Source organism: Phaseolus vulgaris, chromosome 6 (assembly GCF_051622355.1).
Source record: "Phaseolus vulgaris cultivar YP4 chromosome 6, ASM5162235v1, whole genome shotgun sequence".
Classification (NCBI taxonomy): domain Eukaryota; kingdom Viridiplantae; phylum Streptophyta; class Magnoliopsida; order Fabales; family Fabaceae; genus Phaseolus; species Phaseolus vulgaris.
In genome coordinates this window covers 8730513-8746248 of record NC_143503.1, presented here as the reverse complement: position 1 = coordinate 8746248, position 15736 = coordinate 8730513, and the positions used below count along the sequence as shown (strand labels likewise).

The 15736-nt window shown below is 35.5% G+C and overlaps 1 protein-coding gene across 3 annotated transcripts; it reads right to left on the bottom strand.

Moving 5' to 3' along the window:
- Positions 1-2029: 2029 nt before the first annotated feature.
- On the bottom strand, positions 2030-12994 carry LOC137816900 (protein FAR1-RELATED SEQUENCE 3). 3 transcript variants are annotated; one of them, XM_068620070.2, is made up of 6 exons: positions 12401-12994; positions 9843-12178; positions 9664-9753; positions 9307-9456; positions 3586-3702; positions 2030-2251 (listed from the first exon to the last, which is right to left on the bottom strand). In XM_068620070.2, exons 2-6 carry the CDS (start codon positions 12096-12098, stop codon positions 2207-2209), a joined length of 2658 nt encoding a protein of 885 aa, XP_068476171.2. In that variant the 5' UTR covers positions 12099-12178; positions 12401-12994; the 3' UTR covers positions 2030-2206. The 3 variants fall into 3 exon arrangements, with proteins under 3 accessions (XP_068476171.2, XP_068476169.2, XP_068476170.2); XM_068620068.2 differs by having other exon boundaries at positions 12474-12866; XM_068620069.2 differs by having other exon boundaries at positions 12277-12723.
- Positions 12995-15736: the final 2742 nt, after the last annotated feature.

Below are 15736 nucleotides of genomic sequence, written 5' to 3'. Positions count from 1 at the left end.
ACATTTCATCCATATGGGAAAACTAAGTCTCTAAGCTCAAAAAGAAACATTACCTTATGAATGAACAAAAGAATAGTAGGAAATGATGAAGAAAGAGGACAAATGAAATAACAGTGGAAAGTAGAGCATTTATGCACCTCTACGCATGACCATGGACACGCCCAACATGAAAAAAATAACTACACTTTGTCTCCAAACGACATGTGGACAAACGCAACATAAAGTATTAGCCACAAGTAACTGGGATAAAACTAATACTTGCGAAAACATATTCACAATGCATCTATCACTTAATGTTAGTCAAAGAGTCCTATGGAGGGAGAATAATAATGTACTACAATGCTACAACAGAAGCAAGGAAAAAAAAAGAACTTTCAATTTCGAGTTCACACTTTAACCATGCAGGAATGTCTTGTCAAAGAGACAAGAGACAAGCAAAGAAAAATGAAATAGTTGCTAATTTTTGAAAAATAGTAACAAAATAGCTTTCCATCCATCTAGGAAACAGAGTCTATAAGCTTAAAGAGAAACATTACCTCATAAATGAAAGAAGAATAGTGGGGAATGAGGAAGAAAGAGGACGAATGAAAGAATAATGGGAAGTGATGAAGAAAGATGAGTCTGGCCAAGTATGGAGTACTGATTTATAACGAGAATAGAAGGAGTAATTTGTGTAGCATAAGTTCCATTAAGTGAGAAATTGGTCTGATGTAATAGATTGGTGTGATGTTGTAGTGAAATGTGTTCTATAGAATGCTTGTTTATTATAGATATTATATTTTGGGTTTTAAGATGATGTTGAAATAGGATGTTAATTTTTTATGAATTGTTGGTGAAAATAGTATGTGATAGTCACTATTCGACACAAATTTAAGTTGATCGGATCAAGTAGTGTGAAAGCTTGCAACAAGAGCACAAAGGTTAAAAAAAAGAAAGGAGGTTTACAAAAATAACGAGAAAGTAAAGTAAAAATCGGACAAAAGACAAAATAATGAAAAAGGAGAAAAAAAAAATAGACATACTACTAGAGATTTTCAAGATCAGTGATGAAGAACTGTCACTTGATCCCAAACAAAGAAAATAAATTCATATTTACAAAAGAACTCTTTCTCTCGTAAATTTACTATAATATTTTTTCTCATTCAAATTCATGTTCAATTATAAGTGGTGAATGGTCTTACCTATAAACTAGAGGGTTGTCACTTTGATTCGCTTCTTGGTGAAACATTCAAATTCAAATAGCCTATCCTATGATTAACAATTATTTTTTTCGGAATAAACACTTATTATTAGATAAAAAAACTATAACACATTAAGAATGTAACAACTCAAACATCATTATGAATTCATTATGAATTGATCATAAAACAATTGATGTCACCTACAACAATTTTTCTCTTAATAGAGTTATACCAATAGTTAAATTGGGCACTTGCCTTGCAACTAAAGCAAAAGTTAAAAGTAAAAGTTAGAATGGAACTTTTTCTATGTATAACAATGTAAATGCTACAATTCAATTATAACTCTTCACCACAAGAAAATTGATGTCACAATAATACTAACTATTATAAAAGATTGCATGTCGAACATTAATCTAAACCCTAACATCTTAATTAGACTCACATTGCAGAGCTTAACAATCATATGTACTTGCATATAAAATCATATATAAATGAAGAAAAACACAGAAAAATATAGAACACCAAATCAAAACTGATGCAAACCAAATACAATAGAACTCCAATAAAACAACTCAAAACACATAAAGTCAGGGAATTTATATCTATTACAAAAAGAATGTCTAGAATAAAACTTGAAGGACGAACATTAAACCAAATGAACTTTTTTAGTCGAAACAGAACTTAATCTTTTTCTAAACTTTCATGGTAAATGTAGATACCAATATTTGTTATAAATCTGTAAAAGTTCTTGATCAAATGTCAAGTTAATTCCATTAGAATTCTTCCAAATACTTTACTTTGATAAACCCATTTTCATTCGTTATTAGTGGGTTGCTTAACGGAGAGTATTTATTCAACTGCTTTGCATAAAACTAATCTGCCCTTAAGATATGATACATGTACAACAATAAGTTACTACAGACTTGTAAAAACCTATAAGTTAGCAAACTTCAAATACAATAGATACACTGCATTTTCTAAGCCTTTTTCGTAAGATATGTCCCATGAAAAGAAAATTTGATGCTTTACTTCTTATGCTTTTTAGATAGAGGTTCTGACTGTGCATCGTCCTGCCAAAATGTTACATCGAAACGAATATTAATATTTAAATAGAAGGCATTATCCAGTAATGAAACGGATTTTTGGATAAACCAATGTAAATTAAGCCCCAAAAACTGAATATATATCAATATTTTCGATAATAAATTACAAGGCATACTCGAAACATACTGAAAACTTATAACAACTCAGATCAGCAAAGTGCCATATGATCTATGAATATGTGCTTAGGTCTACGAACAGTACAAACCAATTTGAATGATAAATAATAACTTTAACATTGCCTATATAATGCTACAAATACTAGCTTCAGTAGCAGGTTTTATTTTTTAAAATAATTTAATATGATACAAAATGCTAACGATAAGCTAACTGGTGCTTCAGCTCTACAAATCTCAAATCATTGTACTCATTTTCATGTTCTGCTTTTAGAGAAATTTCATGTGTTGCTTTGATCAATTAAACTCGTTAAGAGTTGTCCGAAAATTTTAACTGCTATATACCGTGATAAATTTGGAGTGAGGCAAACAGAAGACAATCCGGGAGCTTAATCATGAAATAGTCAAACTTCAAGCTTTAGGAACTACTTAACTTTTGAAGCAGTGACAACTTAAGGAGGATGGCCTCTTTTTTTTTCCTGTTCACATGGTTTTCTTCAAGAGAGTTTCCCGATCAGATACGCAGAGGGATTACACAGCTCTATTTAGATGGTTGATATACTGGGTTTCATTGCTCTAAAACACTAAATAGATGCTTAAATTAAAAATAGAACATCCGGATGCACCATTTCTTTACTCTTTCTAATAAATCTTTGTTGGAGATCCCACATAGAGATAAGGTCAACTAATAGAATATAAGTGGATGCATATTTCATCTTACAAATTGATTTTGTAAAGTTTAGTTAAGCTTAAAATTCACTTCTTAAGACAGTATCAAAATCATTTAAAATTTATTGTAACGAGAGTTTGTTGGACCTACCGTGTCACCCACTATCATGCAGTAATTGAATCACTAATAAATATTTAGTCTCACGCACAAGTTGGGAGGTCTCAAAGTGAATCTCTTCTTATAAGTTGGTTTTGTAAGGTTGAGTTAGCTTTAAAAATGTCAATTCTTAAGAATTATAAATAGTCGTTTTCATCTGTCATATAAAAGGATTCCACATTATCAAGTTTCTCGATTACTCTGGATATCTGCAAATTTTACATGGGCGGGCTGGTCGACAGACAACTAATTATTATACATGGTAGAAAACATAGAAGAAAAGAAAGAACACCTCAGATAAATTATAAAAGTTTTATATCATACGCATCCAATATAGAGATAACAGGAATAGAATACTTACAGCATGAGAAAGCTGCTCACGGATATAGGCCATTGATCGTAGCATAGCACCCAATGTATCCCGGGACACCTGAAACTTTACTTCTGACTCACCAGAGGTTGTCTCAGTATCTTGAAGCTGAAACATTTTCAAAAATTTCATTAAACAATGGAAAAGCTGGTCAAAGTAAAGAGACAAAGAATCAAAGGAAACCTTTTCAGTAGGTGAGATTTGACAAAGAGAATGTCACACTAAAGAGACATGGTATATGAATTGATGAGATAGAGAAAGGAATCGGAATTCCAGAGACCTTTTTCCAAACAAGGAATCATGAACAGTAAATTCTGTCTGTTCAATTTTCTACAATAGAATACCAACTACCAAATAGATAAATAATAACTTCTAAAGTTTTTTGAGATTGTACTTGAAATAGCAGTTCTTAAATCCCTAATCTCTACTTTCTAGCTTTTATATTTAATTCCATTTTATCCTTAAACTATTTATTAAAGTTCCCCTCTAATATTTTTGTATACATGGTATACTTTTATTCTAGATTTTTTTTTTCTCTTCTTCCACTAAGATAACTTTTTATTACATAACATAATCACAATGACGGATAATAATTATCTTTTTGTTACTTTCATATTACATTATCTATTTTAACCATTTGCTATTTACACCATTTATTTTATTATTTTGACATTAAAAATAAAAATATTGATTGTGATATCAAAAAGATAATAGTTTTTTATATTGCATTTCTTAACCCCTATATTAATCAATATAAAGGGGGTATGATGAAAGCATATGTTTGGTGCCCTATGGGTGTCAATCTAATTAAGATGTCAAAATTCACAATGTCTAGCATGAATTTTATCATCTATATGTATAATTTTACCGTGTCACTCTCATCTTTGTTAAACAATCTTTTCCTTTCCATATTTTGCAAGAAACTATCCAAAATGATGACTTTTAGTTTATTTTTTATGTTTTAATTGTATTAATTGATTTTTATTGTCATAAAAAATGTAGATACATAGACACCAAAGTGCTTATATTTGCATTAGTGTATTATAAAAAATTTAAAAATAAAACATATAATCAAAGTAATTGCTTTGCAAATAAAAATTATAAAAGTTTACATTTTTCTATTATTTTATATTTATCATCTTCATTGCCAAACACTAAATACAATTATTGAGCTTTCAACTATTAGCTAATTTTGTCAAACATAACCAAAATAAATTAAAAGGGCTCATGCTTAAATACCAAAACAAATATTTAAAGGCCTAAACATTGTCAATATTCCTAATGGATCATGTTCCCAGTCATTCCAACAAAGAAGGATGATCATTGGATTCATGTTATATGAATGAAGAGATGAGTGCATTGAAAAGGAATGAAACTTGGGAGATTGCAAAGAGACTGAAAGATGAAAAGGAAGTAGTTGCAAGATATGATGAGCTCCAAAAACAATTTTGAAGTAGAAGTTCACTCCTCATAAGTTTTTTACTCTACGTAAAGCATATTTATTTCAAAGAAACTATATGTTGGATCTCCTTAAAGAAATTGGTAAGGGTGGCAAGAGTTATGGAATACCCACACTACTAAGTGTTGCAAGACTTATGGAGTACCCATACTACACAGAAAATCACTAAATTGGGATTGATTGAAAAGCCCAAGGGTGGAAAAGAGCCAATACCAATCCTTCAATCGCTTTCTGATGAAGGTTTTAATAAAGTTGCAAAGGAAAATACCTGAACAGCGACATGACTAAAATTGGAGAAGCTTTTTAGGACAACACCCATTTACACAAGCTACATTTGAATAGGAGGTTGCTTGGGCTTTGTATGAAGGAGGGTACGCCACCGATGAAGACCAGAGAGATAGAACATCCTCTGACCAAGTCCAACCCTCCGTAAGGATGACCCAGAGCATGACACAGGATCCATGTCTAGGTCAAGACCCACCACTAGCCAGTGCTTCAAAGCCCATCATTCCTCAGAGGATCACCAGAAGCAGAGCCCAAGCCATGGGAGCTGAGCACCAGCTAGTCTCTTTGTTTTTAATTTCAATAGAGTAGGGTCCATATAGCATAATAGGGGGGTGTATTTATCAAATTGGGTTTGTGCCAAGTCCATTAGGATTAGGAGGTAGCCCTAGCTTCTAGAAGCTAAGACTAGGGGGCGGCTTTGACCTAGGTCAACCCCTAGCTTGCCCCTCTCTTATTACTTTTCTACCCCTCCCTCATCTTGCCCACCAAGGCACCCATTCCTATAAATAGAGTGTCTTGTCTCATGTATTTTAACTTGATTTTGAATATAGTAAAAACTCTCCTTGAGTGATTAGTGAGCTTAGTCTCCTAAATGGTTTTGGGTCTTATCTTGAGTGTGTGAACATCTCAAGTGGCGGCTCTTCCTTCACTATCTTAGAGTTTCCCACCCTCCAAGTGGTGTTATCATCTTCTCCATTTCTCCATGAGCTTCCTTCACCTTATCTATTTTCCATCCTTTCATCATGCCATATACCATTCCTTTCTATGTTCTTTTCAAATTTCTTAAGTTTGTTGTGATTCTTTGAGATCAAGTGTTTTTGGCTTTGTCCTCTTTCACTTGAGAATATTTTCAACACCAAGAGAGACCTTTTTGAGAGGATCAAATTCTTTTTGAGTGCTTTGAGTGTTCTCCTCTTGTTTCCTTTTCACCAAAAGTGACGCACTTTGAGAGAGTGTTTTCTAACTTCTATTTCACTAATTGTTTGTTCACTTGTGAATTATGGCTCATCTTTCTTCAGGGGAGTCATCAAAACCCCAATCTCCCCAAAAGGCATTCCTTATGGGTGAATTGGTGACTACTAGGAGATCCCTTGCCCAAAAAGAAGAGGAAATGAGACAAATGGAGGAGAGACTCCAAAGGCTTGAATCGGCTCATGTAAGACAACCAAGGAGGTGGGAGCATAGAAGAGCTACAAGAAGTTTCACTCAATATGGTAGCCATGACGAAGAAGAAGATTGGAGATTGAACCAATTTGAGGAGAGGCTAAAGTTGGTGACCCCAATATTTACTTAGGATGGGAAGCTAAAGTTGAACAAATCTTTAATGTACATGAGGTCCAAGAAGACCAAAAAGTCAAGTTAGCCCTCCTTAGAGTTTTTAGACTATGCCATGCAGTGGTGGCATAAGACTGTAATGGACATTGGACTTAACAAGAGGCCAGTCGTGGTCTCTTGGGAGGATTTAAAGTTATGCATGCACGCTAAATTTGTTCCTCCTCACTATAGGAAGGAACTCTTGTTGAAGCTCCAACGGCTTCAACAAGGAACAAAAAGTGTTGATGAATATTTTAAAGAACTTGAAACTACTTAACTAAAATTGACATGCATGAAAGTGAAAAGTCTAAAATTGCTAGATTTGTAAGTGGATTAAGGGAAATCCAACATGTGGTAGAACTTTATGAGTATTCATCTTTAGAAAAATTGGTTCACCTTGCCATCAAGGTTGAATTTCAACTTTCAAAGAAACTCATTTAAAAAACTCTCATAATGATGGCTACTACCACTCATCTTGGAAAAACAAAAACAAGTCTTCTTCAAAAACTTTTCCCTCAAACTTTGTGAAAGATTCCACTTACAATCCTAGGAATTCTAATCCCTCCACTTCAACACCTAAGTCCCCTACCAAAACCTCAAGTCAAAAGTTTTTTAAATGTTTAGGTTTTGGGCACATTGCAGCAAATTGCCCTTCTAAAAGAAATATAATGGTTAAAGAGGGGTTGTCATGAATGACCATAACTCTCAAAGGTCTAAATCCCCTACCTCTACAAAAAGCCAAAGTGAAGAAGAATATGAAATTCCATGTGAGGGAGACTTGTTAGTAGTGACACGCATGTTAGGCCAAGTTTTAAAGCCTTTTGATGAAAGTCAAAGGGAAAACATTTTTACACTAGGTGCCTCATTAATGACAGTTGTGTTCCTTAATTGTGAATGGGGGTAGTTGTACAAATGTGGCAAGCACAAGAATGGTAGAAAAACTTGGGTTGCCTATCATCTCTCATGCCAAGCCCTACAAGCTCCAATGGCTTAGTAAGGAGGGAGAAATCATGGTTAATAAACAAGTCCTCATAACTTTTGCTATAGGAAAATATAAAGATGAGGTTTTATGTGATGTTGTGCCAATGGAAGCAACACATATTCTATTGGGAAGGCCTTGACAATATGATACACAAGTTCTAAATGATGGTCTAACCAACAAAATGACTTTTTCTTCCAAGGGCACAAGGTTACCTTAAAACCTCTCTCTCCCAAAGAGGTTCATGAGGACCAATTAAAAATAAAAACAAAAAGAGAAAATGAAAAAGGGAAAGAAAAAAAAAGATAAACCGAGTCACAAAATATCACATCCCACTCCTTGCACTATCTTATTTGTGAGCAAACTGACTATGTTATATGCAGAAGTTCTAAATTTGAGGTTGACTTCTCTCGAATTTGGGGGACATGAGACACCCCAAGTAGCTATGAAGATGACCAAGGAAGCAAAAGACAAAGCACATGATGAACAATCATCGTAGCGAACAATTCATAACCCTAACAAGGATCACATGGACCTTACCAAAGGAGATGAGCATAAACCAGCACACCAACTATTCTTTCTTTTCGTCTTCTTATAAGATACAAATATGTTGTAAATAAATTGGGCTCTCTTTAGGGGTCCAAATAGCAAAGATAGGCTAGAATAAGGTGTCTTTAGCATAATAGGGGGTGTAGTTAGCATTTTAGCTTGTTCCTAGCCCTTTAGGAAGGGATTTTGACCTAGTTTCTAGAAGGACAAGCCTAGGGTGCGGGTTTGACTTAGTATAGTTTGAACTCAAGAATTTATGTTTTGTAAATGTATGAACTTATCTATTTAGCATAGTTTGAACTTATATAATAGTCATGTGTGTTATTAAACTTAGTTATTTTAAAACTACGGAACTATTGTTTACTATTTTGATTAATTACAATGTAAAAGCATTTCATTAATTATAGTGTTGAATTTATTTTTTCATATGGTGTAGACTTTTACTAGTCTAAGAGGGAAGTTTGTGAAGCTCCCACGAGTCTAGGTAGACTCTTAAGTCTGATAGAGATGATTACACCACTTAATTGACCATGAGATGTTGAGGAATGAGACTCTATTTTTTCTAATTGTATGTTCTTTATAATTTAAGAAAATTATGTATTGGATATTAGTGTCAAAACAAAAGAAAATTATGCCTTATCAATCAATAAGCATTTACTAAAGAAGAGAAAGTTAGAAAATTATAGAAGTTATAAGCACTTATAAGACAAGAAACTGAGAAAATTATATTAGTCACTTCTCTAACTAGGCAATAAAAACACTCTCATAACAATCATTTTAATAATCCATACCATTTCCATATACCACCAAAGCCTCCTTAAATACAGTTAACAAGCTTTGTTCAGTTACCAAATATCGAAATTTAAAGCATTAAATTATCTTCTAGAATAACAAAATCAATAGCAATTAGCAGCAACTACTCAAATTCTAACCCTATAAATCATAAATCAATAGTTTACATCTTTCTTTATAGTAACTTGTCATGAAGACTATTGTTGAGAAAAATTATCACAGAAGTATAAGGATGCATTATCATTGCTTTTCTAGTACTAGAAGTCTAGAACAATAATTCAGCGTAACTCAGTGAATATGAGAAGAATAAGCTTAGAAAATAAAATGAAGATACCTTGAGATTTATTACTGCAACCTTATTAGCTGGTGTTGAGAGCTGTTCGCTGATGTAAGCCATAGACTTCAACATTGGTTCCAAAGTAACTCTAGAAAGATGAAACTTAACCTCAGATTCTGTGGAAGGAACCCTGCTATAATCTTGCAACTGCAATATAATGCTTGAAATATTAATGGATTAAATTTCCAGACTAATTACCAAAAAATTGAGAAAAGTAAAGTACTTCACAAAATGAACACTACATAAGATATGTATACCCATGCTAATCAAGGATTGACAGCCAAGCTAAATTTGGGCTTAAACTAAACAAAGTAAAATACAATGTATTTTCTTGTTTGCGGTTAATGAGAATACCTTAAGATTGATAACAGCTACTTTATTCCCTGGAGTTGAGTTCTTGCTCTCCATTACCCATGTCATTGATTTCAGGCATGGAAGAACTACCTTCATGAAAGAACCCAAGGACCACAAAAATGTAATGGATTTCTATTTTGTTAGCCATAGAAATAAAAAACAGAGTTATGTTCAGTTACCATGTTTTCAGATGGACCATCATCACGATAAAGAGAGACTGGGGCCATCCGTGGCAAGTTTAGATCAGCAACCGATTGAACAGGACCACCAGCATCATTAAGATTAAACCTCCTCATTATCTCATCTTGTCGTGGCCATAAAAGAGGAGTGGTATCTGAAGTTGGAGTGGAAGTTTTCCTGTCATCATATGCAGTCCCACTGGCCTGATTGTTAGGAGAAACTTTTGGAACACTTCTTTTCACATTAGCGACCTTCTTTCCACCTTCTCTAATACCACTTATTGCAGCATTATATGTTTCCACAGTTACTGCCCCTTCCTCAGCGTATCTGATGGCTTCCTTACATAAATTGCTATATCTTGCTGTCAAAGACTCCTGTGCATGTGATTCACCAGTATGTTCATCCAATCCGGAACTGTTTTTTGCATTTCTTGTCCAACGTTTCAAGATGTAATGGGGTGGTAATGTAAGTACATTTGTCACAGTGAAAACTGTTAAAATATGTCTGCAAAGAATGCCTGAATACTCAAACATTTGGCAACTACAATTAGCTTTCAACTCAGAATGGTTTAATGAGACTGAGTATGCCTTTTGGTCATCCTCAAATTTTGCAACTCTAAATGTGCTATTTGGTCCATCTCCTTCAATTCTATTTGCAGTATAAACAAAAGTTTCAACAAGCTCATCTTGAAACTTAGAAAATATTTTTCTTGTATAAAGATTAGCAACCTGTTTCTCCATTGGTGAAGGTGTCTTTAAAACTGGTGTTGTGCAAAGTGTCTCAAAATCTGCTTCTATTTCCTTCTCAATCCAGCTCTCCAAAGCTCGTTCGTATTGCCTAAAGAACAACGATAATGTCGTCTGTTGGTTGACATAACCATCAAAAAAAGAATCATCAAATCCTTGATTAGGAGATAATGCTGCAAAAAACGAATCACGGAAGAATGCTGGAACCCATTGAGCACGAGCATTATACAATGACTGAAGCCAATCATTTCTTCTAAGTTCATATTTATCGAGGATACAATTCCAAAATGATTCAAACTCGTCAATGGTTTCTGTCAAGTTAATACAATTATAAAGTTCAGCCTGAAAATTTGGATGCGCAAGACATACATGGGCCAACCTTTCTTGGCCTTCTCTCAAGATATGCCACTTGCTAATACAGTGGCGGGCTTGTGGGAGAACTTGAGAAACTGCTGTCTGCAAGGCTCTATCTTGATCAGTAGTTATAGAGACAGGCTGACAATCATTCATTGCCGTCAGAAATGTCTTCAACAGCCATAAAAAAGATGCCTCAGAATCATCCAAAAGGAGCGCACAACCAAACAAAACCATTTGACCATGATGATTTACCCCAGTAAAAGGAGCAAATGGCACTCTATATTGATTTACTTTGTATGTTGTGTCAAGATGAACTGTGTCACCGTAACAACTGTATGCTGTCCTTGATCTTGCATCTGCCCAAAAGACATTAGACATTCGATTGTCTTCATCAAGTTGTATAGCATAGAAGAAACCAGGATTCTCAGCCTGCATCTTCTTAAAGTACTCCAGCAGATTATGAGCATCCCTCCCCAATGTCCGGTTTTGCAAAGAAGGCCTAACAGTATAATTCAACAATGAGGAATTTTTAACTGGGTGACTTCGTTCAGCAGGAGTGGTATGAATGTTCTTCATCCCACGAGTATTCTGATTCGAAACACGATTCCCATCCATAGATACATACATAACACCACTAGGAACAAGACCCACTCCTTGATAAGTTTCAGGCATTGTCCTTCCAACACTAGAAAAATGCTTACTAGGCTGATTATTGTATGCCTTACTGGAACTCAACAGGGAATGACTGTGCTCGTTCACTAATTTTGTTACCACCCATTTATTTTGACCCTTTAGCTCGATCCTAATCATTGCCATGCAACTTTCATTTAGTCCTTTTTTTAAACCTTCCCTCCCACATACGAACTCCCTATAATTTTCACCATCAACTTTAGAGTGACCATCAACTTTAGTGTGACCATATGGGCCAACTTTAGAGCTAAAACCCATGTGTCTGGCATATTCATTATAAAATGTCTTAGCAACATCTACAGTCTCAAATTCCATACCCATATATGGCTCAGAAATCCCATCCTCAACATGAATTCCATAGTTTTCAGCATTATTAACTTCACTGTCACTTGGCTCTGCATCCCCATTATCTGCCTTTGTTTGATGACCACTTCCTTCCGCATTTATCACTTGAACATCCATTTCAAACAATTAATACCGCTGTATTACTGTGTACCTATTTCATGGGTAAATATCCTGACCATGGACTGAATGCTTTAACCCTATCAAATAGAAAGTAGGTGCCATCTAAGTTGCATGTGTCCAAAGCAAATAATTTTTTTGAAGAGAATACAGTTTCAGAAAATTAAAAAGTGATCACCTAAGACTGCACAAAAGTTCAGTATGTAAACACCATAACGACTTTCTGTGCACATATATTAAAAGCATTCCATATTCTCAATAACAAAATGGAGCTAAGCAAAGAAAATGAATTACTCAGGTACCCCAAAGGTAAATTTGTACAAACCAAACAACTTTGCGCAAAATTGATACGGAAATTTGGAAACCCTAACTTACAGCAAGGACTGTAAATTATTAGGAGCTGAAGACAAATTGATTCTCAAATTTCCCAATCTCGGGGTCGAAGAAGAATAACAGAAACCCTGATTGGCGGAAAACTTTTTCCCTTCCGAGCGGTGGCGGAAACGCACGTGAATAGTGAGGTTCGAGAGCGAAATGACGGCGTTTGGACGGTGGGTAGGGTTTCTCCGCCACCGGGAATTGCAGAGGACGAGAGGGGCAGAAAGAGCGAGGGAGGAGAGAGAGTGAGTGCGTGTCACACGCATTCGATGAGACATAAGTACACACGCGTGATGTGAGCCGTTGGATTGTAATCGTACGGTCAGGTTTGGTTCAGACCGAACTGTTTACACTTTTATCAAAGTGGTATCTGACCTCAACTTGTGCTATGCGGTTGGATTTGCCAAGTGCATTATCTATGTAAGTGGGCTACTTCACACGCTTTCAATCATCACGCTTCTTTTTCCTTTTTTTCTTTTTTTTTCTTCTAAAATACATTTATATATTTTTTAGTTTCCTCTTTGAAACTTCTGAAAGTTTTATAAAATAAAGTCTAATAATGTTTCTACTCCGAAGTAGCGAATGTCACTCTGATTATACCGGCCATTCAACCCAAACATTACAAAACTCTACCCAAAAATGACTTGGCTCACAAAAAAAACTAATCATAATATAAATAAATAATCATTCTTTAAATAAGGTTAATGTTTTTGTTTGGATTAAGAAGTAAATTTGAGATAGTGAATTTGAAAGAAAAGTGGGAGAAGAGTGAGATTGTTTGGATTAAAATAAATAGAGTAGAAAATGTTAGAAAAGTTCATAAAAATTTGTGAATGATGATGGATATAATTAAAATTGTATTTTTTTTAATTGATAAAAGTGTAAGTTTAAAAATTATCCTTATATTTAAAAAAAATTTAAAAATTAATTTGATTGATTTATCTATAAATTATAATAATTTTCAATTAAACTATTAATTTTAGTAATTAAAATCTAATTTTCGATAATATTTAGAACTATTTGATAAAAACAAAAAATGATAAAAAATTTAATAAAAATGTATTTAAATATTTATAATTGTACTGATCAGACCTCAGACATCGTCCTTGAGGAGGTCGATATCAGACGTCGACATCGGACCTCGGTGGTCCAACAGTAATAATGGGCCACGTAACCCAGGTCCCACAAATAGTATGAGTTAACACCCAGATACCAGAAAGACCTAAATCACGAGAGGATCATGCATGGGGTGTGTATAGTACATTCAGGTACGGCACAAGCAAGTGTTCCCTGGAGGCGCTAAGGCCTGTAAGGGTTAGGGTTTCTAGGGAAAGACTACATGCATGACACGTGAATAATTAAGGCACCCACAGAACAGATGGCACCACAGCGCCGGTACATGAGTTGGTACCCTGGCGGCCATACTGTTAGAGATATTGCACTCTAGAAGAGGCAAGTCTTGTGTCGCGGCTGCGCTAAGCTTGTGCAACGCATCACAAGAGCCTCACTAGTAACTCTAATTCCACTTACGGAAAGATCTTTGTGGGACAGGGAAGTTGACCTAATTACAGCCTATATAAAGGGTGGTAAGAACCCTAGAAAGGTACGTCATTTCTAAGAATGAAACTACTTTACATACTTTACTGTTTCTTAGCCCAATACTGACTTGATCGTCGGAGTGCAATCAACAAGTAGGGCCCCCTTTGTTTCAACGGAGCCACTCTCAGTTACCCAAGGAGAGAGCGGAAACCATCAGGAGATAGGAGGAGCCATCATCTACCTTTGGAGTCAACGGCGGCTGAGTCAACAGGCGAGAACATTTGGCGCCCATCGTAGGGCCCGATAAAACTAGGTCCCATTCACAATCGTGTTGAGAGCCACCCAACAACATGAGGAGTACGAGGCAAGGTGCATTTGCACTGGAAGGAGGAGACAATGTCTCCATATAGCAATTGATGGAGACCATTCGCACTCTCCTGCAGATCGTAGCGGTGTCCAAAGCAGACCAGGACAGGATTCTGGCTGAGATGCAAGCCGAGCAAGCGACTAGCCAGAAACGCTACCAAAATGACTTGGCAACGTCGCACGCAGCCAACGAAGAACTACGTAGGGATTTGCAACGCAAGGGTGAGCGAACCACGCCCGTACCAGTTAGTGTTCGCCTAATGCCGTTCTCACAAGCAATTATGGACACTGTGATACCAGCCAGCTTCATAGGTCCAAAGATCACCTTCATAGGTGTAGAGGACCCAAAAGCCCACATCACGGCTTTCCACACTCAGATGATGGTTTCGGGAGGCACTGACGCTATGCACTGTAAGTTGTTTATGAGTACGTTCTCAGGCACAACATTGGACTAGTCCGTCAGTCTCCCTAACGAACACATCACCTCTTTCGACCAGTTCTCAACGTTATTCAAGGAATAATTCATCCTCAACCAGGTTCCCCCTCCTGTCTCTTACGATCTTCAATGTTAATCTTTTCCTTCCAAGAACCTGATCAGATGACTCAGAGCCTCATTTTCTTTTAGATTCCCTGCATAAACATGAATTCAAGCAACAAGGTTTGGTCCCCTTACAAATGTGGGTCCATTTGATTTATTTTTATCATTTGAAACCTCACAACCTTTGGGAATCCATTTCATAAAACCTCTGGGAACATAATATTTCATTATTTTGCAGAATTTGATAGAATGGCCTCTCTTCATGCAATAAAAGCATGTAACAACCGGTTGTTTCGACTTAACAATCGGTTGTTTTACTGGCAGTTTTGAAAAATTCTTTGAAAAATTATCTTGCTTGTTTTGTGGATTAAAACCTAATCCAGCTATTCCAAAAACACAATTTTGAGATGCCAAGACATTCTCAAAGTTGGATTTTCCTTTTAAAAGCTTATCCACAGTACTAACAAGATAATGTACTTTCTTTTCAAGATTTTCACAATTTTCACAAATGAGAGTGTCACACTTGCAAGAAGAGTTTTTGTAATGATTTTCCAGATTTTCAAAATCACTTTTTGATTTTTCCAGCTCTTCTTCAAGTGCCTTAACTCTCTTTTCAAGCCAGTTGTTAAGCCCTTTCAAACGATTGTTTGAGAGAACCAATCGGTTAGCATCTTCATGTGTTTCTTGAAAAGCTTATAGCAATTTACTATAATTTTCAGCATTTAGGGAAGCACATGAACTTACATTGCTTGAGCTACATGACTCATCATCTCCTTCTGCAATCAAGCATATGTTTGTTTTTTCTTCTTCACTTGAT

Excerpts from the sequence above, each read along its gene's own strand:
- LOC137816900 (XM_068620070.2), bottom strand. The coding sequence starts at position 12,098 with ATGGATGTTCAAGTGATAAATGCGGAAGGAAGTGGTCATCAAACAAAG. Across the intron at positions 9,754-9,842 it reads ATGGTCCATCTGAAAACATG|GTAGTTCTTCCATGCCTGAA; the intron begins GTAACTGAACAT and ends TCTTTCATGAAG. Across the intron at positions 3,703-9,306 it reads TTGCAGTAATAAATCTCAAG|CTTCAAGATACTGAGACAAC; the intron begins GTATCTTCATTT and ends AAAATGTTTCAG.